The 23,205-nt window shown below is 48.5% G+C and overlaps 1 protein-coding gene across 1 annotated transcript in view; it reads right to left on the reverse strand.

The window, feature by feature from the left end:
• The window catches only part of LOC149331931 (uncharacterized), a 76,958-nt gene extending 68,954 nt beyond the window's left edge, over nt 1-8,004 (reverse strand). The window contains exons 1-4 of the mRNA XM_089557442.1: nt 7,597-8,004; nt 5,563-5,759; nt 3,137-3,197; nt 580-682 (exon numbers count right to left, since the gene is read on the reverse strand). Coding sequence (XP_089413568.1) covers nt 580-682; nt 3,137-3,197; nt 5,563-5,759; nt 7,597-7,668 — 433 coding nt within the window. The 5' untranslated portion in view covers nt 7,669-8,004. The remainder of the gene's footprint in view (nt 1-579; nt 683-3,136; nt 3,198-5,562; nt 5,760-7,596) is intronic.
• Between the last annotated feature and the right edge of the window lie 15,201 nt (nt 8,005-23,205).

A 23,205-nucleotide genomic window follows, 5' to 3' on the forward strand; every position in this document is an offset into this window, starting at 1 on the left:
CGTCATCATGCGCCCCCCACTTGGCGTTGTGCGCTGTGGAGAAGCTTGAAGGGCGTCCGGATTTTAATCGGCGATTACTTTACTATTTCAAGTGCTAGCCCAAAAAGATTTCGCATGCTTTACCTCCAAGTTTCACACATGCGACCCTCTTAAGCTCGTTGATTTCTAAAACCTATGCAGCTTCCCTTTAAACGCTGAACTGCCAAGTGCTCGAAAGAGGGCACGGAGGTGGTACTAACAGGCATCCCGGCACCGGATTCGGCTTTAATCGGCCGCAGTCATCGCATAGGCCAATTGGACGACATGTCTCCGCATCTGTGTTTCGAGGGCACCCCCTTTCCCGCGCTTTCCATCTTCCCTCAACCTGGGAGGGGGGGGGGAGGGGGAGGGGCTGTCATGTTTTCTTGCCTTTCCGATCACTTTTTTCACATGTAGATTGCATATTCTTTTGAACAGGAAAATATAATTTGAGGTTGTGGTAAACACCTCCCATGTCCGCGCACGTCCTACACATGTCTCGTCTGGTACTCACTCTTGCACTGAACAATGAATGAGCTTCCAAACCGTCGTACTCCTCACCTTTGTAATAGGGCACCCAGCTGTAGTATCGGCCCTTATGGGGAATGCTGTTGAATCGAGCACACTGCACTTCCCTGAAGTCCTTCGAGAGATGTGGGCAATCCTAGTTGCGAAGATGGTAAAATGAGTTAAGAGCAAAGATAAGTACAAACAATTCAGCGCAGAGACATACAGGAAGTGGCATATGTAAAGGCAATGCCTCAGTTCGAGTCTCCAAGGAAAATGATTTAATTGGAACTTTTGTTTTCAAGAAAGGTTTAAAATCAACACAACAATGAGGCGTCTGATAATAAAAAGCTAGCCTTCAGACTTCCATGCATGATCTGAAGTTCAGTCAATGTTCACTCTTAGCCGCGCAGCAATGAACTGCAGTGTAAACACAGCCAGATAAAAGACAGAGAGAGAAAAGAATTACAGCTTGAAATGTTTTCCAGTACGACAACTTTTGTCATTACAGGAAGAAGCGCGCTCTCTAGATTGGTTTAAGCACCAAAGGCCTTTGAACTTACTGCTAACGGAAATGTGCCATATCCAGAAATTGTACGAAAATCTCATTAGTGAGTTCGGCTGAAGAAAAGAAGCTTTTTGACATCCCCCGTTCAAGAAATAAACAGTTCCGGGATTTTTTGGTTGCATTGTTGGAAAAAAGGTCTAGAGGCATAGCAGCCGCAAAAAACAAGAAATCACTTTTGTGGGAGCACGGACACATAAATCCAAATCGAGATGGACAACGTGACTGCGCAGCAGTACCCAGAATGCACTTCTTTTTTAGTGTTTTGCACCCGAAATACTACGAAATTAAACTATTATTGCATCCGTGCCTTGATATCGTTGTCTAGGATGACGACGGTAATGTAAGAGTTGAATTTGAGGAGTGCCAGATGTATGAGAAATCCCAATTGTCGAGCACTATAATACGCATCAGTGTAAGCTTACTCAAAGTATTTTTCATAATTCTGGCTTCCCACACAATTTGGCAGCAAGAGTATGGGTGCAGGCCAGTAATGAATGTACAGGTCGCATACAGCATCTTTACAGAAGCTCAATAAATGTACTGTCCATGAGAGCACATTCTCGGCCAATCGTCATATCAAAGATGTCATCGTTAGTTATAGTTATATGGGGTTTTATGGCGCATAAGCAACTGTGGCTATCATGCGCCAAACACAAAAGATGCCATCGAGTGACCATTTACAGCAGTCTGCGCAGCTACTTGATTATTCGTATGAGGTCATGAACCCCACGAAATGTACGAGAACCAAGTTCTAGTAATAAAAATATATCTCCAGCAAGCATTACCCTTTGGCCAAATGGATATCTTGATGACCAATGTTTATGCAGTGGCATTATTCTGGGCTGTGAAGTGTGTTTAATACGAAAAACATAAAATACTCGAGAATCCTCCCTCTGAAAGCTAAAAGCTCCACCACCTTTCCTTTTTAATTTATCTAGCCAACACATACGAATGATAAATACGGTAATTATAAAACGATCATGCGGGCGTAAGATACCAGGCAGTTATGCGTCAGAATCTATTTGATGAGTTCTGGAAAAATATGACGTATGTTTAGAGCACTGCATCTGTCTCAAAACCATAGCTTGGAGTCCAAGGGACGTGGGTTCTGTGTTAAAGAGCCCAGTCAGCAGTCTGTGTGCCAAGAATGCCAAAGGCAAGAATAATGCTTAAAGCAGAGTTCATTTTTCTAATTCAAAATATAACTCATATCAACTGCTTGCAGGTGACCATTGGTGATATTACCGGCAGCAGCCAGACATAATTCACTGTTTTTGTTTTGTTGTAAAGGACCATTATTGACAAGCAACAGTCTCAAAACAAAAAAAAAATTAATTTAGAGCATCCAAAAGGTCCGAAGAATTTCTGAAGGAGAGTTGTGGTTAAAGCCAAGCAGCCAAAAACTTGTCTGCGATGTCTTCACTATCGATACGTTCATCAAAAAAAAAAAGTGCTTGATTTGTAACCATTTGTTGCCTGAGCACGCAACACGAATACCTCGGCTACTTTAGCTGTTTTCAGTAATTTCGAATACACTTCTTTCTTTGCTGCTCTAAGACCACAAGACCACAATCATACTCTGAAATATTAGCATTCTTCACAGGTACCTTCACGTGTTTTTCATGCTTCTCAGCAGGTCCAATATGATTCTTATGGTCGGGACGCCGTCCTGGGATGTTAGGCTGCTAAGCCAACTGAGCACCAAAAGGGCGTGGAGTTTCCCAGAGGCACGACGTCTTTGCAAGGTGCCTCAGATGCTAAGTTTTTAAAGACACCACGTGTCTCATAGCACGCGGATGTGACGCATACGACGAGGTGTGCCTCAGATACCCTTTCTTGGCCAATGCCTGCTGAGAAGTTTTCTTGTCGACATCACTTTTTAAGATGACCTGCTGTGCTGCATCAACGTTTCCCATTTCCTTCTGTTCCTGTTAAACTGTTAAATGTTCCTGCTAAACTCTTTAAACGAAAGAACCCGCAGTAAAGAAAGTTCTCAGATTGATTTACAATCAAAGAGATGATAAGTGAGTTGCGTATACTTACTTCGACATTGCAGGAGAAGTACCTCTTGGAGGGACCCACACATCCGTGCGATCTATTGGCCCTGTTGAAACAAGAAAGAGAGAAATGCACTCAGTTTCTGGTACTAACAAGAGCGTTCTTCAACAAGACTCGCAAAACAGCACTAACAACGATCATATAAGGGTGTAAAGTATAAGTTAGTTTATGTAAATCTATCAACTTCGAACAATCAATGGTGCCTTTTGCTGTCTTCTTTCCAAGTACGGTTTGAAGCACGCAAAAATACCTCAGCTTTACGACACCGATACAACGGATGCAAATAAACACCTAACTGCTATTTGTGTGCAACACGGATTATAATTACTTTACAGTGACCAGCAGCTCGTGTTTTGACTTGCGTATCTCAGGGGCTGAATCCTCGGTGGTCGTCATACCGCAGAAGTGGAGGTGCCGACACGGGTTGGAAGGTATGGTGGTGTATACGGGGTCTAAAGCACTGAAGGTGAGTATGAGTTACGGGGAACGCCGTAGTTAAGGGCTCTGGGGTGATTTAGACCATCCAGGGTTTCTGAAAGTTCACTGACAATGCTAAGCCTGTCGGCTTGCGCATTTAGCCTGTTTATGGATGCGACACCCCCACCGGCGCACCCTCTACTTAAGCTCAGCAGTCAAACACAATATAGCCACTGAGCCGGACCAGCGGGTGGTCGGAAGAAGTGTAATGTTGACCAGCTCGGTGGTGAAAAAGTGCAATGAAGGAGCCGGTGGTAGGGTAACCGCGAATGGAACAAAAGACGCGTCGTCGCGATGGCTCGCCTAATAGTTTAGGGCAACCATAGTAGAGCCACCAATTAGGCAAAGAGCTTGAGCTAAGCGGCATGGGTTCGCCGTGGTTAATTACTGGACGAGGCGAGCAAACTAGGTCTGCTAATTTGAAGGACAAGCTTCATTGAAAGGCAAGACCCTGCTCCACAGAATTCGAGTTACCCTCTGATACTGCTCACAATGTTCCGACGTTCTTAGGATTCGCCTCCCGACTTGCACATAGCATGTTAGTCGAAAAGGCCATTTACTTCAAGCAATACAGAAAGGAAATTTTCGTTGGGAGTTCAGTGTCTCTAATGATGTGCAGAAAAGGAAAGGAAAAAGAGGGGCTCGTAATGACATACATATGAAGGAAGCCACAGTCAACGAAACCATGGAGGATATCTTTTTCTCTTTTTAATATATGTTGCTGATAAATTGGAATTATTAGTGTAATTAAGTATTGTTGAAAGATAGCCATTAGAAAGTAGAAGTAAGACAACCACAAGTCGCCACTGGGATCCGAAAATACGACCTTCGTATGACTTGGACTGTCAGGAGAAACACTGCGCTCCTTCCTTTTGCCACCTGTGTGCTTTTCACAAAGCCACAGGGCTCTGCTCTCTTTTTGGAACAGCATTCCCCGTCGTCGCTTCCCGAAGCTCCCCTGCTCTAGGTTATCACTTTTCTGTGGTGAGGAATGCCGCCAAAAGAGGACAACAAATTAAGGCCATCCTATTGTCAGAAAAAAAAATTAGGTCGATCAATTTGACTGATGAGGAGAAAATGCGATAGCACCCTTCTTTCACTCGACAGTCAATTCCAGCTCTGATCCTATTCCAACTCTGAGCTCATTATATTCGACTGGGTGCACCGAATATATTCGACTGCTGATTCTCTTCGAATTTAGACTACGAAACTAGGCAAACCCTGCCACATTCACAGATCGAAGCAAGTCCTCATATACCACTACCAGCGCAGTGGCGCAGCGGTTAAGCGATGCACCACTGCAGTGGTAGGGTAGGGAATATGAGACACGGATTGCTCTTCGTGAGCAATGCTAGAAGGAGTGGCTCCCGCAAGCTCCATTCTTGCTCAGATTGTTCTTCGGGAGACTTTCCATTCGTACCTAAACCTGTTGGCATTTCTTCGTAGTAATTTAAATTTTTCTGAGTTATTTTTCGTGCGGCGTCTCCCTCTTCTTCCCTACAGGTGGAGAGGGGAAGGGGGACACGGTCAAGTGGTCAGGGGATGGCTCACAGGTGGCAGGTGAAGAGAGGTACACCTCCCTAAACACCACCTAGCAGGTGAAGGCTTTACACAGACGCGGACGCCGCCGGTCAGTTTTCGCCTTTATAGTCCTATTGCTGTCGTAAGCGCCTTGGATTGGAGTTCTCTGGTAGAAGTAGCGGCAGACGGTTGGTGACGTGTTGATGACGTCACTGCCCCGTGACACACAGCGGTCGTAGCTTTAAGCAACTATGGGCGCACCTAGTTGACGTAATGAATTAGAAAATGAAGTCCTCTAGTGCCGCGTGCCTGATAATCTGCAGTGGCGCTTTGCACATCAGCCAACTGCGCAAAGTCGGCGAAAACATTTTGTTGCCAGTATAGGGCCAGTAGACCTGAGTACGAGAATTTACCTGACGTCTTGACAGACCCTAGTCTGGTAGGCGATTCCTCCTCCGCACGTCCTAGAGCAGGAGCTGCTGGCCGTCCAGGGGCCCCAGGGCCCGGACTCCTTGTACGAGGCTGGGTTGAGCCCAAACGCCACGTTCTGCAGGAAATCGTTCTGGGGCTGTTGCCGCTGGCGGCTGTGGCGGCCGTCATGGCGTATGGACTGCTCAAGAGAGTCGAGAAGAGCGGGAACACGATTGCTTTCGTGGTTAGAGGGACAAAGAAAAAAGGTTCCACAAGGAAACATATTCCGCTGGCCAACCGACTGGCGGTCAGTAATACGAACATTGGTAGGTCATCTTGACGCATATCTTACAGAGTTTTCGCGTAGTTGGACGTAAGCGGTATACCCCGGCAAAATCACGAATCCTCACTCAGGCTCAGTCAAAAAAGTTTACCGAACCTACGGGCTCACTCTAAACTCACACTTAATGAGACCCCGGATCACTCAAACTCGTGGTCTCAAACTCATATAGCTCAGAACTCACTTGAGCTCATTCACACTCAACATTCATCGGATAAATCATTTTTTACGACTCACGACTCATCTGGACTCTTTTATCTCGAATGACGGCTCATTGGCCTCACTGACTATTTATGACTCATTTGACTCAGTTTAGCGCGTCTTTTCCCTTTTTCAGAGCCTTTTCTTGCTCCTGCCTTTCGCTCGAATGTTTTCTTGCCATCAATTCCTTCAATGTACCCCTGAACATACGCACCAAGCTTGCCTTTATTCCATGGCATGGATTATTTCCCTCTTTGATGGTCCATAGGCGCTGATTTGTAGCCAATTCATACTGAAACGTTCGGTACGAGTCGCTCGTATGGAACTGTGGGAATATGGAGTTCATATCATATGGAAAAATACATGGACATCCATACGTTGTCTCTATTAGGTCTATACACTTTTCATATAATTTTCATATAGCTTCTATATAGTGTGCATGACTACGTATAGAGTCCGTATTCCATAAAGTCTATACTGACGCTATCCACTCCATATTGACACCATATAATTTATATAGAAATATCTAGAATTATGGGACTCGCCTCAGGAGAACTTTCAGTAGGGGTGGCAGTAGACACAATAGATCCGTTTACTGTGCATTCAGATACTTGTTTTGTTGCTAACTGCCAAAGCTTGCTGTTTAGAGCGCGAACAAAAGAACCCAACGGCAACCCAACCCCACTTCTCTAGCTTCGAAACCGAAACCCAGTGTTGTGCGGCGGCTGGCCAGTAAAAGACGTGTAGGATAGAATGTCCAGGGGACGCTGTGTGCATCTTCATATTCTTCGGGAGACGTTGGCTTGGCATCATTCGCATCATACCAGGTCTACAACAGACGCGGTAGAGTAGACGTCTACGTTCCACGTGCATCGAACGCACTGACATCGCTGGAAAGCAGTTAAGTTGGTTCAGTCAGTCAATTAAATGGCATGCTGAAGCACTGCATTGGTGAACTTTCTGATCGGACGGGCTCCGCAAGAAATTGCCAGGTGTTGCGTTTTCTTGTGTGTGAATCACTGCGACTACTGAAGCCATGGACGACCGTGCAAAAGAACTTGGCAACGTCAAGTGGGTGATCCGCGTCTTCATTGTCAACAGCGGCCCTACCAGGTATGCTACCTTAGTGAAAGGCTATCGTGCTACACAGGAGGGCGGACCGATGCTCTACATTGGGTTTGATTATCCAGACTGCCTGAGCTTTCTTAGAACCTTCTCTCGTGTAGCGCACTGGGGACGACGTGCTCATCAGCGCAAAGCTCAACGAAAGCGTTCGCCATGTACTACAGACGTTCGCTCAAGCTCAGAATCCTCTCGACACCGTCCTGCGTCCTGTAGCGCGTCCAGCACGGGAACGGCACAGCGTTCCACAGCTTACGGAAGCCGTGCTGGAGAACATACTGAAGCTCATGAACGAAGGCGATGTGACGGCCCTACTGGGTATGCTACCTTAGTGAAAGACTACCGTAGAAAGGAGGGCCGTCCAATGCCTTACTTGAGATTTGGCTATCCAGACTGCCTGAGCTTTCTTGGAAGCCTCTCTCGTGCGGCGCACTGGGGAAGACATGCTGATCAGCGCAAAGCTCGATCAAAGCGTTCGCTGTACTACAGACATTGGGCCAAGCTCTGAAGCCTCGCGAGCCCGCCCGGCGTCCTGGAGTGCGTCCACCACTGGAACGGCCCAGCGCTCCGCAGGTTCCGGACGCCATCCTGGAGTGCATACTGTAGCTAATGGGCGAAGATGATGTGCACGAACGCGTGATACAGGACGCGTACTATCCGCGCTACGGTACGTCGCTGAGCGTTGAGCAGTACGGCTTCACATCGCTGGAAGACTGCTTGGCGTGGGTCCGATTGGCGGCAGAGAATGAGGCAAGCCTGCTACAAGCTATCATTGCGGCGTTGGCTCGGTACCCGGAGGGAATTTACGCGCCACGTTTCGCCGAGGCGTCTGCACGTGAGCGAGGCCGTTCGTCGACAACGAGAACTGTACAGCTGTTGCGCCGCTGGCGCCGACTGTTCCGCGTGCAGAACGACTCTGTGAAATTTCATCCTCCAGCCAGACGTCTATTCAGCCGCCGTGTTACCGCCTCCGTAACCTCTGCCTGCCAAGTCTTCTATGGGTGTGACCGGCATGTGTGGTAGCGCCGACGTACTGACTGTGGCTCTGTTGGGCGTGTAATTGAACGAAACCCGTAGATTTAAATTAGTAAATAATTCGAAATCTCTTGAAGTCGAGTGTGGTGATTTTCGTCGATTATTTTTTTGGAGCGCAGCTCTTTGGCGCCCGTTTCTGCGTTTTGCGGCGTCGCCGTAGCCGTCGTCCGTTGTAACTAGCAGTGGACGCCTTAGTCGCAATTTAAGCTTCAAAACCAATGGAGCGGGAGCTTGAAAAGCAGAGGGAAGGTGCATTACTGCCATCGGAAACAGTGGACACCTCAATCGTGCTTTAAGCTATGTGGAGGTAAAAATTGGTATATTGGTTTTGAGGAAAGCAAATGGAGCAGTATCTGTCTCATATATCTCGCTGGACACCTGAACCGCGCCGTAGATAAAGGAGGAAGGCGAGAGTGAAAGAGAAAGAAATGCCGTAGTGGAGGTCTCCGGAAAAATTTTGACCACCGGAGATCTTTAACGTGCACTGACAACGCATAGCACATGGGCGCCTTTTTCGTTCCGCCTCCCTAGAAACGCGGCCGGTGCAGTCGGGTACGAACCCGGGTTCTCCGGCTCGGTAGACGAGCGCCTTAACAACTGAGCCACCGCAGCGTGTTATGGGTGGTATAAGCAGCGCAGAACTGGGCTCAGGTTTATCTTGCATTGGTCGACGACAGCGAAGCCTACTAGCAGAAAAGCTAAATAAGAATCTTTAAGACAGCCGCCACCGACGCAGGCTAGCAATTCTCAGAGCAGCGTGCTCGAGTCTAATATTCACGCACTTTACTGAGAGCTCGAAGGAGAGCAAAGACTTAAGAATGGTGCGGTTCATCTACTACTGACCCTGGTTACAGAGCGAAAGCTATGGCGTATCGGGCAACTAACTATACGCGGCTTGACGTCTGTGACGAGTGCGTTCCGGACACTGGATAGGCAGCAAGGGTTGATCGCGAGAGTTTGCTCCCCCAATGAACGCCGATGGCCTATGGCTTCAGCGCCGCGTTCCTGGCACAACCTTGTCAGTGCCTGCAGCCCACATCTCTCTCATGACCCCATGTACCTATAAGCACGATTCAGGCGTCCACTGACCCAGGGAGCCAGTTCAACGCATTTCCTTTCCTTGAAATCATCGCAGTGTAAAACGGCTCCAACGCCAATGCCAATGAACACAATGAACGCTGACGGCCTATGGGTTCAGTGTCGCGTTTCTGCCACAGCGTTGTCAAAGCAAACGCAAGCCGCTCACATCTGTCACTACGGCCTCGTAGCTTAAAGCACGACTGAGGTGTCCACTGTTCCAAGAGGGCGGTTATGCGCATTTGCTTTCCAAGCTTACGCTGCACTGGTTTCGTAGTCTAAAGCGCAATTAAGGTGTCCACTGTACCAGGAGGCCAGTGATGCGCCTTTACTTTGCTTTCTAAGGTGAAGGTCATTTGGATATCAAATTTGCACGGTCTGCGATTGAAGCCCGAGGTCCCGTAGGGAAGCTGTCGCTTCGAAAATTAGCTGCGGTTCAACTACTGCTGAACCTGGTTAGAGAGCGAAAGCTATGGCATATCGGGCAACTAACTGTACGCGGCTTGACGTTTGTGACGTTGAGTGCGTTCTGGACCCTGGATAGGCAGCGCGTCCACCCTGCCACACTGTCAGGTGGCAGTTAATGGTTGATAGCAAGTCTGCGCACTCAATGAACGTTTCGCCCTATTGCTGCAGTGCCGCGGCTCTGCCACAACGTTGTCAACGCTAACGCATGCAGCCCACATTCTCTCTTTCACCACCCCACGTATGCACCTCAAAGCCGCTGCGGTGGCTAAGTGATTATGGCGCTCGGCTGCTGACTCGAAAGAGACGGGTTCGATTCCGGTCGCGGCAGTCAAATTTCGATGGAGGCGAAATTCTAGAGGCCCCGTGTACTGTGCGATGGCAGTGTGCGTTAAAAGAATCTCAGGTGGTCCAAATTCCCTCAGCCCTTCACTACGGCATCCCTCGTAGCCTAAGTCGCTTCGGAAGCTTAAACCTTCATAAAAAAAGGCGAAAGTGTTCCCTGGCCACTGTTTGTTTTTATTTACGTTTTATTTTTCATATTTTGTTTTTATCTTTTGCTCCCTTTCTTAATTTTATTGTTTTTTATTCTATTTTCACATCTTATTTTTATTTTGTTTTTATTTTTGTTTATTTTCTTATTTTTCTTTTCCTTTTCCTGACTTTACTCCTTTTATTTTATTTATGAAGCCCATGCATTCACTAGATGCGCCTTTATTCATGCTGGAACCTTTATTCAAGCAGTGACGCCGAAAGGCCGACGAATCTGCCGACGCGTCTGTCGACACTTCTGCCGACGCGTCTGTCGACACGGCTGCCGACGCGTCTGTCGACACTCCTGCCGACGCGTCTGTCGACACTCCTGCCGACGCGTCTGTCGACACGGCTGCCGACGCGTCTGCTAACGACAGTATGAGGCATTAAAGGTTTTCGCCTTAATAAACTAAACGTACAAAACACGAGTCAGGCGTCCACTTACCCAGGGAGCCGGTTATGCGCACTTTCTTTGCTTAAAATCATGAGTAGAAAACGTTGTCAATGCCAGCGCTAGTGAACACTATGAACGCGGACTGCCTATGGCTTCAGTGTCGCGTTTATGCCGCGACTTTGTGAATGCCAGCGCATGCAGCGCACATCTCTGAGCTGTCACTGCCACCACGTAGCTTAAAGACCGACTGAGGCGACCGCTGTTCCAAGGGGGAAGGTATACGCGCCTTTCCTTTGCTTTCGAAGCTCCCTCTTCATCGGTTTAGTAGTTAAAGTGCGACTAATGTGTCCACTGTTCCAGGGGGCCATGTAATGCTCCTTTCTTTGCTTTCGAAGGAGCCGCTCTTCATCGGTTTCGTAGCGTTAAGCGTAAGGTGTTGGCTTCAAGGTCATAGTGCTGTGGTCCGCGACCTTGGCTTCACATCGCGTAGTGAAGCTTTCGCTTCAAAACTTATCACCCTACTCATTGTGTTTTAAGTGACAGCGAAAGCTGAAAAAAAAAATTCAGGGGGCACTTCGGCTCTCTAAAGTGCTGCAAGGCGAAAGCGTTCCCTGGCCAGTTGGTTTTATTTACTTTTTTATTTTTCATATTTTGTTTATTTATTTTTTGCTACTTTTCCTAATTTTATTGTTTTTTATTTTTATTTTCACATCTTATTTTTGTTTAGTTTTTATTTTTGTTTATTTTCTTATTTTTATTTTTATGTTTTCTTTTCTTGTCTTTACTCATTTTATTTTATTTATGAAGCCCATGCATCCACTAGATGCGCCTTTATTAAAATTCTAGAGGCCTGTGCACTGTGCGATGTCAGTGCACATTAAAGAACCCCAGGTGGTCGAAATTTCCGGAGCCCTCCACTACGGCGTCTCTCATAGCCTTAGTCGCTTCGGGACGTTAAACCCCATAAACCAAACCAAACCAAACCAAACCATGCTGGAACCTTGAGCCTTTTAAGCAGTGACGCCGAAAGGGGGACGAATCTGCCGACGCGCCTGTCCACACTTCTGCCGATGCGGCTGCTAACGACAGTATGAGGCATTAAAGGCTTTCGCCATAAAATTGGCTGTGGCTTAGCTAAGGTTAAGCCTGGATATCTCGAAGCGAAAAGCTGCGGTGGTGGTGGTGGTGAAAACTTTTAATTACTGAAATAGAGTTTGGGAGCCACAGAGTGGCCCCGCCACATGGTCGGCGTCCCTAGTCCGGGACACCGCATGACAATACCCCGTCTCTAGTCCGTTTCACCAGAGCCCTTTGGGACTCAAGCGAGGAGCAGTTGAGAAGGGCAGTCTCCCATGCCTCTCTGGAAGGGGTAGGGGAAGGGGGGAGGTGGGGATTTTGAGTACATGCCCACACCATGTGGAAGATATCACAGGTCTCCCCACAGTGTGGGCATCGCCCATCCGTGTTAGGATCGTAATGCTTTAAGATTGCAGGACAGAGTAGAGTACCTGTCTGCAGGCGCCTTAAAGTTCGCTCCTCCGTCTTACTCAGCCCCTTTGCAGGGGCCGGGAAAAGGCGGTGGATGTCGCTATAATGCGTTATAATTTCCTTGAATCGCAGCAGCGGCTGGTTAGTCTCCGAGCCAGAAGAGCTGGGATGAGGAGCCCGGTGAGTAAGCGCTCGGGCAGCCGCCTCAGCGGCCTCATTACCTCGTAAGCCCTGGTGGCCAGGAGCCCAAATGATTGTTTTGGGTGTTGGATCAGTGGCAGTCCGTCTTAGAATACAAGCAGCTAAGGGGGAGATCTCCCCTGCCAAGTAATGATCACATGCTTTTCGGGAGTCCGTAATGATGATTCTCGAATTGGCGTGGGCGGCAGCAAGCGCTATCGCTACTTCCTCGGCTCGCATTGAATTCGGGGCTCGAAAAGAGAGTCCATCAACGTGCATTTCCTGGTGAACGACAGTGGCCGTGTAAAATCCCGTGGGCGATGGGCCTGCTACGTCTACATAATATACACCAGGTCGGGAGCCGTGTTGTCTCTCAAGAGCCCGAGCCCGCGCTTGTCGCCTGTTTACGTGCATGTCGGTGTCCATGTTACGGGGGAGCGGGGAGACCCAGAGCATATGGCGCCATAGTACTGGGATACGCTCCGCCTTCTCTGGAGTGCAGTCGTGTTGGATGTGTAAGCGGTTTAGCAGGCGGCGCCCAGGGGCCGTCTGCATGAGCCGCGTGTATTGGTTCACGAGGTGGGCCTCCCGCAGCTCCTGGTAGGAGTTTAGCACCCCCAATGAAAAGCTGCGGCAAGGCGGAGGAGGAGCCGCGCGTGTAGTGCTGTCTTAGAAGCTTGCTTTAGAGAATGTACTGTGGCGTGCGTTCCTCTCGGGTGTACTCCAAGATATGAGAAACAGGCATTTGCTTTCCTTAAAAGCAATTTTCATTTCATTTTCCTTAAAGGCCCACTGACCAGGGTCCGGACATTTTTGAAAAACAAGCCCACTGCATAGATGAGGCATCGAAGATAACCTCTGCAAAAAAATTCAGGGGGCACTTTGGCTCTTTAAAGTGCTGCAAGGCGAAAGCGTTTCCCGGCCACTGTTTGTTTTTATTTACTTTTTTATTTTTCATATTTTGCTTTTTTATTTTTTGTTCCTTTTCTTAATTTTATTGTTGCTTATTTTTATTTTCACATCTTATCTTTATTTCGTTTTTATTTTTGTTTAGTTTCTTATTTTTATTTTTTTATTTTCCTTTTTTTGACTTAACTCCTTTTATTTTATTTATGAAGCCCATGCATTCACTAGATGCGCCTTTATTCATGCTGGAACCTTGAGCCTTTTAAGCAGTGACGCCGAAAAGCGGACAAATCTGCCGACGCGTCTGTCGACACGGCTGCCGACGCGTCTGTCGACACTCCTGCCGACGCGTCTGCTAACGACAGTATGAGGCATTAAAGGCTTTCGCCTTAATACTAGAGCCATGCGCACCCCGAGAAGGTGCAAAAATTCAAATCAAAGCCCGCTCGTTCTTTCCTTCAACAAAAACGTCCCCGCCCCACTACTCGAACCCCCTTGACGTCATGCGGGTTACTTTCGCTAAAGGCACTCTATTCGTGCATCGTTCTGACAGACGGGAGAACGTTGGGGGTAGCCTTGGCGTCGCGTCGTCTGCACAACGCTTTCTGCAGCCAGCGCCTTCTGTTTTGCCACATGCCTACAAACCCGCATGAAGGAACAACAACAATAACAACCAAAAAAAAAAACTGCGGAGGGAGCGTGCGGCGACAGCCTTGAACCCTAGCCATAAAAAGTAAAAAATAGTAAAACTGAGTGAGTTGGTTTTAATTTTTATTTGTACAGCATGTGACGTCACTCCTTTCGGGTGTACACCAAGATATGAGAGACAGGCATTTCCTTTCCTTAAAACCAATTTTCATTTAATTTAATTTTCCTTAAGGCCCTTACGGCGCGGTTCAAGGTATCCACCGAGATATGGGAGAGACAGGCGTCGTTTCCTTTCCTTAAAACCAATTTTCTTTTCATTTTCCTTTCCTTACGGCGCGGTTCGGGAGTCCACCGTGACGTCAGGCAGTTCGCGCATGCGCACCTGTGGATTTTTCTGACGACGGGGCCCACGCTAGTCTCGGTGTTGACCAGCCTAGTGAAGCTTTTCGCTTCAAAACCATTCACACCCTCCAGTACGCCTACTCCCGACAGACACCTTCTCTCTTATTACTCAGATCCCCCGGGGCTCATTCTCTTTGGCTTGGAGGCAAGTTACGACACAATAGCGTCTCAAGGACGCCTCCGCTTATATCGCACAGTTTTCCGTGCGACTATCAGCGTAAAAAAATCCCTCCCTCCCCCGTAACCGAGAGTAGAGTAAGCATGAAATGCAGGACGATGCAGAAGCGTGCGCGGACACGACGAGACGCAGGCCTGACAAGAATGTATATGCAGCGCGTTCGAAACTGTCTAAAGTGCGCAGAGGCGAAAGCGTTTTCCGCATCACTTTGCCTATAATGTGTGTGACACTGGTGACGTCACCACTGGATTACGGCACACATAATTGATGATGAAGTAATGACAAACTATTAATTAGTAACTAATTAATCATTAATGACCAAATACTAATTAACCACTAATTAATGACGCTTAAGCTTTGTCTTTAGGAGTCGAACACGACAGCGTGTTGTAGCGCTGCCGGCAGTCCACGGAACGCCACCACCCGTTCGGCGCGATGCCTTGCCCTTGGAGGCAAGTTACGACACAATAGCGTCTCAAGGACGCCTCCGCTTATATCGCACAGTTTTCCGTGCGACTATCAGCGTAAAAAAATCTCTCCCTCCCCCGTAACCGAGAGTAGAGTAAGCATGAAATGCAGGACGATGCAGAAGCGTGCGCGGACACGACGAGACGCAGGCCTGACAAGAATGTATATGCAGCGCGTTCGAAACTGTCTAAAGTGCGTAGAGGCGAAAGCGTTCTCCGCATCAATTTGCCTATAATATGTGTGACACTGGTGACGTCACCACTGGATTACGTCACACATAATTGATGACGAAGTAATGACAAACTATTAATTAGTAACCAATTAATCATTAATGACCAAATACTAATTAACCACTAATTAATGACGCTTAAGCTTCGTCTTTAGGAGTCGAACGCGACAGCGTGTTGTAGCGTTGCCGGCAGTCCACGGAACGCCACCACCCGTTCGGCGCGATGCCTTGCCCTTCGAACGCGGCGCTTTTTGAGGAAAGGAAATGGCGCAGTAATTCTCTGTCATCTTGGTGGACACCCGGACCGCTCCGTAAAGGAAGGAAGGAACACCACCACCCGTTCAGCGCGATGCCTTGCCCTTTGAACACAACGCTTTTTGAGGAAAGAAAATGGCACAGTAATTCTGTCATCTCGGTGGAGATACCCCGGCAAAATCATCAATCCTCACTCAGGCTCAGTCAAAAAAAGTTTACTGAACCTACGGGCTCACTCTAAACTTACACTTAATGAGACCCCGGCTCACTCAAAATCATGGTCTCAAACTCATATAGCTCAGAACTCACTTGAGCTCATTCACACTCAAGATTCATCGGGTAAATCATTTTTTACGACTCACGACTCATCTGGACTCTTTTATCTCGAATGACGGCTGACGCCTCACTGACTATTTATGACTCATTTGACTCAGTTTAGCGCGTCTTTTCCCTTTTTCAGAGCCTTTTCATGCTCCTGCCTTTCGCTCGAATGTTTACTTGCCATCCATTCTTTTAGTTTTTCCCTGCATATATGCACCAAGCTTGCCTTTATTCAATCGCATGGATTATTTACCTCTTTGATGGTCCCTAGGCGCTGATTTGTAGCCAATCTCTACTGAAATGTCCCGTACGAGTCGCTTGTATGGAACTATGGGAATATGGAGTTGATATGATATAGAAAAAATACATGGACATCCATACGTTGTCTCTATTAGGTCTATGAACTTTTCATATGATTTTCATATAGCTTCTATATATTGTGCACGACTTCATATAGAGTCCGTATTCCATAACCTCTATACTAGGGTCATTTCTTTAACCTACACCAGCTACACCAGTGTAGCGAAGCTTCATTGGAGGTATTGGACATTTGCTACACCGGTGTAGCTGGTGTAGGTTAAAGAAATGGCCCTACTGACTCCATCTGCTTCATACTGACACCATATAATTCATGTAAAAATATGTAGAATTATGCGACTCGCCTCAAGAGAACCTTCAGTAGGGGTGGCAGTAGACACAATAGATCCATTTACTGTGCAGGCAGATACTTATTTTGTTGCTAACTGCCAAAGCTTGCTGTTTAGAGCGCGGACAAAAGAGCCCAACGGCATGATCGGCCGTCGCGCACCCCATTTCTCTAGTTTCGAAACCGAAACCCAGTGTTGTGCGGCGGCCGGCCAGCAAAAGAAGTGTATGATAGAATGTCCAGGGGACGCTGTGTGCATCTTTATATTCTTCGGGAGACATTGGCTTGGCATCATTTGCATCATACCAGGGGCGGTATTACGGAACTGTCAAATCAAAAACTTGTCAAAAACGCGTCAAAAACTCGTCAAAAAGCCCCGCCGTAGCCGCGCTCCTATTGGTCGGCCGTGGCCGGCGGCCATGTTGGTTTCTTGCGTCATGGGTGGCTGTCGTTTACGTCACGGACATGACAGAAGTGGTGACGTTGCACGCCTAATTATGCAGGCGCATTTTGACGATTTTTTTTGACGGCTTTGAGGCGGTCAAAATTGGACCGTTCGTTTTTGACAGAAAATGGCGGCGGCGGCAGCGGCGTCGTATGTGGCTGAGGCGGCTGCGGCGACGCGAGCAACGGCGAAGGAGGGCGCACGAAGACGCGTTTGACTTGCCGGACGAGCTGTTCCGACGCCTTTTTCGACTGGAGAGGCAGACTGCGGTGTGGCTATGCGACGAACTCGCCGATGAATTTGGAGGTTTGCGTGCGAATGCGCTGTCGGTGCAGCGGCGGGTGCTGTGTGCACGGCGGTTATTTGCGACCGGCGGCTTTCATGCAAGCTTCGGCAGCCGACGACACCTCTGTGCCACAGCTACATACAAATAAAACATGCTTATGCTGGCAAATAACTTTATTTTCACCTGCAAATCGCACTTCGTGGCCGTCTTCTGTTCACCGGTCGAGGAAAAAGAAACAGACGACCACACATCACATACAACGCTTCACGCTTTGACACTTTTTTCATCGATCGTAAGAGCCGAACAACACAGACCTTAACAAGTTGGCTTCGTCAATTTTTGCGCACTTAGAACAACCGCACAGTACCTTGATTTTCGTCGCCACGTAAGAAAATAGTATCAAGGCGTGGAACAGCTGTTCACGTGCAAAGCGGCTTGTTGACGTTTTACCGCCGTCTGCGCACCCCCGCGGCAGCAAAAGTTACCCACCAGGAAGTTTAATAGCCTAACTTCTTGCACTTCTTGTTTTTCTTTATATTTTTTAGCTTTAAACATCATTTTTTGGCAAAATAAAATAATAATTATTTTTATCACTGTGCATTTCTTTACTCTTTCAGCAAAAATTTAGCAGACGGTCCCTCGTCGTGCAGGCAAATGCTTCGGGGCGCCGCTCTGCTGTAATTGGCTGATTCCTCGTTGCGTCAATTTTGCGTCAAGCGTCGACGTCACATCGTTTCGTCATTTTGACGTCACTGTCAATAACTTTTGACAGGTTTTTGACAAAGTTCCGTATTACGGGTCCAGGTCTATAACAGACATGGTAGAGTAGACGTCTACGTTCTACGTGCATCGGACGCACTGATATCGCTGGAAAGCAGTTGAGTTGGTTCAGTCAGTCAGTTAAATGGCATGCTGAAGCACAGCATTGGTGAACCTTCTGATCCGACGGGCCCCGCAAGAGACTGCCAGGTGTCGCGTGTTGCTTGTGTGTGAATCACTGCGACTTCTAAAGCCATGGACGACCGTGCAAAAGAACTTGGCGACGTCAAGTGGGTGATCCGCGTCTTGATTGTCAACAGCGGCCCTACCAGGTATGCTACCTTAGTGAAAGGCTATCGTGCTGCACAGGAGGGTGGACCGATGCTCTACATTGGGTTTGATTATCCAGACTGCCTGAGCTTTCTTAGAACCTTCTCTCGTGTAGCGCACTGGGGACGACGTGCTCATCAGCGCAAAGCTCAACGAAAGCGTTCGCCGTGTACAGACGTTGGCTCAAGCTCAGAATCCTCTCGAGACCGTCCTGCGTCCTGTAGCGCGTCCAGCACGGGAACGGCACAGCGTTCCACAGCTTACGGAAGCCGTGCTGGAGAACATACTGAAGCTCATGAACGAAGGCGATGTGACGGCCCTACTGGGTATGCTACCTTAGTGAAAGACTACCGTACGAAGGAAGGCCGTCCAATGCCTTACTTGATGTTTGGCGATCCAGACTGCCTGAGCTTTCTTGGAAGCCTCTCTCGTGCGGCGCACTGGGGAAGACATGCTGATCAGCGAAAAGCTCAACCAAAGCTTTCGCTGTACTACAGACATTGGGCCAAGCTCTGAAGCCTCGCGAGCCTGCCCGGCGTCCTGGAGTGCGTCCACCACTGGAACGGCCCAGCGCTCCGCAGGTTCCGGACGCCATCCTGGAGTGCATACTGTAGCTAATGGGCGAAGACGATGTGCACACGCGTGATACAGGACGCGTACTATCCGCGCTACGGTACGTCGCTGGGCGTTGAGCAGTACGGCTTCACATCGCTGGAAGACTGCCTGGCGTGGGTCCGATTGGCGGCAGAGAATGAGGCAAGCCTGCTACAAGCTATCATTGCGGCGTTGGCGCAGTACCCGGAGGGAATTTACGCGCCACGTTTCGCTGAGGCGTCTGCACGTGAGCGAGGCCGTTCGTCGACCACGATAACCGTAAAGCTGTTGCGCCGCTGCCGCAAACTGTTCCGCGTGCAGAACGACTCTTTGTGAAATTTCATCCTCCAGCCAGACGTCTATTCAGCCGCCGTGTTACCGCCTCCGGAACCTCTGCCTGCCAAGTCTTCTCTGCGTTTGACCGGCATGTGTGCTAGCGCCGGCGTACTGACTGTGGCTCTGTTGGGCGTCTATTTGAACGAAACCCGTAGATTTAAGTTAGTAAATAATTCGAAGTCTCTTGAAGTCGAGTGTGGTGATTTTCGTCGATGATTTTTTTAGAGCGCAGCTCTGGCGCCCGTTTCTGCGTTTCGCGACATCGCCGTCGCCGTTGTCCGCTGTAACTAGCAGTGGACGCCTTAGTCGCGCTTTAAGCTTCGAGAACAGTGGACAGCTCAATCGTGGTTCAAGCTATGTGGACGTAAAATTGGCAAATTGGTTTTTGAGGAAAGCAAATGAAGCAGTATCTGTCTCACATATCTCGGTGGACACCTGGACCACGCCGTAGGGAAGGGAGGAAGGTGAGAGTGAAAGAGAGAAAGTGGCGCCGTAGTGGAGGTCTCAGGAATAATTTTGACCACCGGGGATCTTAACGTGCTCTGACATCGCTTAGTACACGGGCGCCTTTTGCGTTCCGCCTCCATCGAAACGCGGCCGCTTGTCGGGTACGAACCCGGGTACTCCGGCTCAGTAGACGAGCGCCTTAACCACTGAGCCACCGCGGCGGGTTGCGGTAGTGATATATGTGCGCTGCATGTGTTGGCATTGACAACGTTGTGCCAGAAACGCGTCGCTGAAGCCATAGTGCGGGCTCCCTGGGTCAGTGGACGCCTGAATCGCGCTTATAGGTAGAAGCCGCCGCGGTGGCTCAGTGGCTATGGTGTTCGGCTGCTGACCCAAAAGACGCGGGTTCGATCCCGGCCGCGGCGGCTGGAATTTCTTTGGAGGAGAAATTCTAGAGGCCCGTGTACTGTGCGATGTCAGTGCACGTTAAAGAACCCCAGGTGGTCGAAATATCCGGAGCCCTCCACTACGGCGTCTCTCATAGCCTTAGTCGCTTTGGGACGTTAAACCCCATAAACCAAACCAAACCAAACCAAACCAAAAGCCATAGGCGCTGAAGCCACAGTGCGCATAACTGGCTCCCTGGGTCAGTGGACGCCTGAATCGCGCTTATAGGAAGTACGTGGGGTGATGAGAGAGAGATGTGGGCTGCATGCGTTACCGCTGACAACGGTGAGCGAACTCTCGCGATCAACCATTAACTGCCATCTGCCATGGTGGCAGGGTGGGTGGGGAATTTAATGTAGATATGAACACAAACAGGAATTTCTTACCGTTTATGCGGGACAACATCCCGTTCCTCTCGCTCGTAACGCCTCCCATGGCTGACAACCTCGCGAAATACTTGCACAGACCTTGTATTTGAGAACCAGGCACTGGTGCAGCAAGTCGAGCATATATATCTGTCTATTTCTCTGACCACAAAGCTTGCTTGATGACAGTCAATAACTGTTAGTGGAGTGTTTCTTGAAGAAGGAATATGCGTGAAAAATAAGTTGTCTGTAATTGTACATACATGTCTTGCTCGAATTCATTGCCTCAGTCTATAGAAAAACGAGCAGCTGACGAGCTGTGCCGAACTTTCGCATTAGGAAGGGTAGCGGATCGGGCTAGTTGGTGCAGAACAACAAGGACGCAGAGGGAACAGACAGGGACGAGCGCTCGTCCCTGTCTGTTCCCTCTGAGTCCTTGTTGTTTTAGCGGTTCGAAAAATGTCAAAATCGCTTTAGGAAGTAACGTAATCGGGGATAATTTTTTTCATGGGTGTTTAACGTCCCAAAGCGACTCAGGCTATGAGGAATGCCGTAGTGAAGGGCTCCGGAAATTTCGACCACCTGGGGTCCTTTAACGTGCACTGACAACACACATAACATGGGCCTCTAGAATTTCGATGGAGGCGAAATTCTAGAGACCTAGCGCAATGTGGCAGGAGAAAATGAATGAATTAATGAAAATGAATTGGCTAGGTTGGGTGGTGTAAATTAAATTGGTTTTTGAGAAAAGGAAATGGCGCAGTATTTGTCTCGCATATCTCGGTGGACGCATGAACCGCGCCGTAAGGGAAGGGAGGGAGGGGGGGGGGGGTAAGCGGTGCCGTAGTGGAGGTCTCCTGAATAATTACAAGGAACTTTAGCGGCTAAAGTGGTGAAAGGGGAAAGCGTGAGTGCTGCATTCTGCTACGCGATTGTTCACTGCACATTTTGTTGGTGCATTAATTATGCTTCCCCTTTAGTCCTGTTGTAGCGCTGCCATGGAGTCCAAGGAAAACCACCACCCATTCGCTATGCACAGATGCCCAGCCCTTTGAAGCAAAACTTTTTAAGGAAAGCAAATGGGGCTTTAATTCTCTGTCATCTGGGTGGACACCTGAGCCACACTGTACAGGAAGGGAGGAAGTGTGAGTGAAAGAAGAAAGAGGGACGGTATTGAAGAAAATGAAAATTGTATTTGAGGAAAGGAAATTACGCATTAACTGTCTCACATATCTCAGTAGACACTAGTCGAAAATTGTATTTGAGGAAAGGAATTTGGGCAGTAACTGTCTCACATATTTCGGTGGACACCCGTCAAAATTCCCGTGTGGTGACGCCACCACAATTTGGACCAATCTGAAACGCGGAAAAATACACCTTGCTCATTCGTAAATTGGTTTTTGAGGAAAGGAAATATATATGTCTCTCATATCTCGGTGGACACCGAAACCTCGCCGTAAGGGAGGAAGATGGGAGTGAACGAAGACACCCTAGGGCCATTTCTTTAACCTACACCAGCTACACCAGTGTAGCAAACGTCCAATACCTCCAATGAAGCTTTGCTACACTGGTGTAGCTGGTGTAGGTTAAAGAAATGACCCTCCTATTCACTAGACGCACCATTGTTCATTCCAAACCACCGAGCTGGCATGGTGGAGTGGTAGCGTGCTCGACTCGCACTCGGGAGACCGACTCGCACTCGGGAGACCGGGGTTCGATCCCCAAGCTCGGCCAATTTCTTACTCGGATTTATTTATTTATCTGGTATGGCTAGAAAGGTTAATTAGACTAATTGGTTAAGTAAGCAATTAACTAGACTCAGTCAAACTTACTTCAAAGCATCACTGTACGATCCCTTTAATTGGTTGCATGGTTAGTAGCCAAATACAATTGGCCCCGTTTGAAATTCGCGCACTGTGACGTCACGACCGTTTCGACCAATTGAAAAGCGTGACATTTCTGTCGACAGCTCCTGCTTACAACGATGAGGCATTAAAGGCTTCCGCCTTAATAATTTCGTCACCCTGGGGATCTTTAACGTGCACTGACATCGCATAGCACAGGGGCGCCGTTTGCGTTCCGCCTCTATCGAAACGCCGCCGCCGTGGTCGGGTTCGAACCCGGGTTCTCCGGCTCGGTAGACGAGCGCCTTAACCACTGAGCCACCGCGGCGGGTTATGGGTGGTATAAGCAGCTCAGGACTGGACTCAGGTTTATCTTCGCATTGGTCGACGACAGCAAAGCTTACTAGCAGAAAAGCTAAACAAGGATCTTCAAGAAGACAGCTGCCAAATACGCAAGCTAGCAATTCTCAGAGCAGCGTGCTCATGTCTAATATTCACGCAGTTTACTGAGAGCTCGAAGAAGAGAAAAGACTAAAGAATGGTGCGGTTCGACTATTACTGACCCTGGTTACAGAGCGAAAGCTATGGCGTATCGGCCAAGTATACGCGACTTGGCGTCTGTAACGAGTGCGTTCCGGACTTTGGATAGGCAGCAATGGTTGATGCGAGAGTTTGCTCTAATGAACGCCGGCGGCCTATGTCTTCAGCGCCGCGTTCTTGGCACAACCTTGTCAATGCCTGCAGCCCACATCTATCTCTCATCACCCCATGTACTACCTATAAGCACGATTCAGGCGTCCACTGACCCAGGGAGCCAGTTATGCGCACTTCCTTTCCTTAAAATCATCGCAGTGTAAAACGGCTTCAGTGCCAACGCCAATGAACACAATGAACGCTGACGGC

The sequence above is a fragment of the Amblyomma mixtum genome, chromosome 8 (assembly GCF_055824585.1).
Source record: "Amblyomma mixtum isolate Tamu chromosome 8, ASM5582458v1, whole genome shotgun sequence".
Taxonomy (NCBI): Eukaryota; Metazoa; Arthropoda; class Arachnida; order Ixodida; family Ixodidae; genus Amblyomma; species Amblyomma mixtum.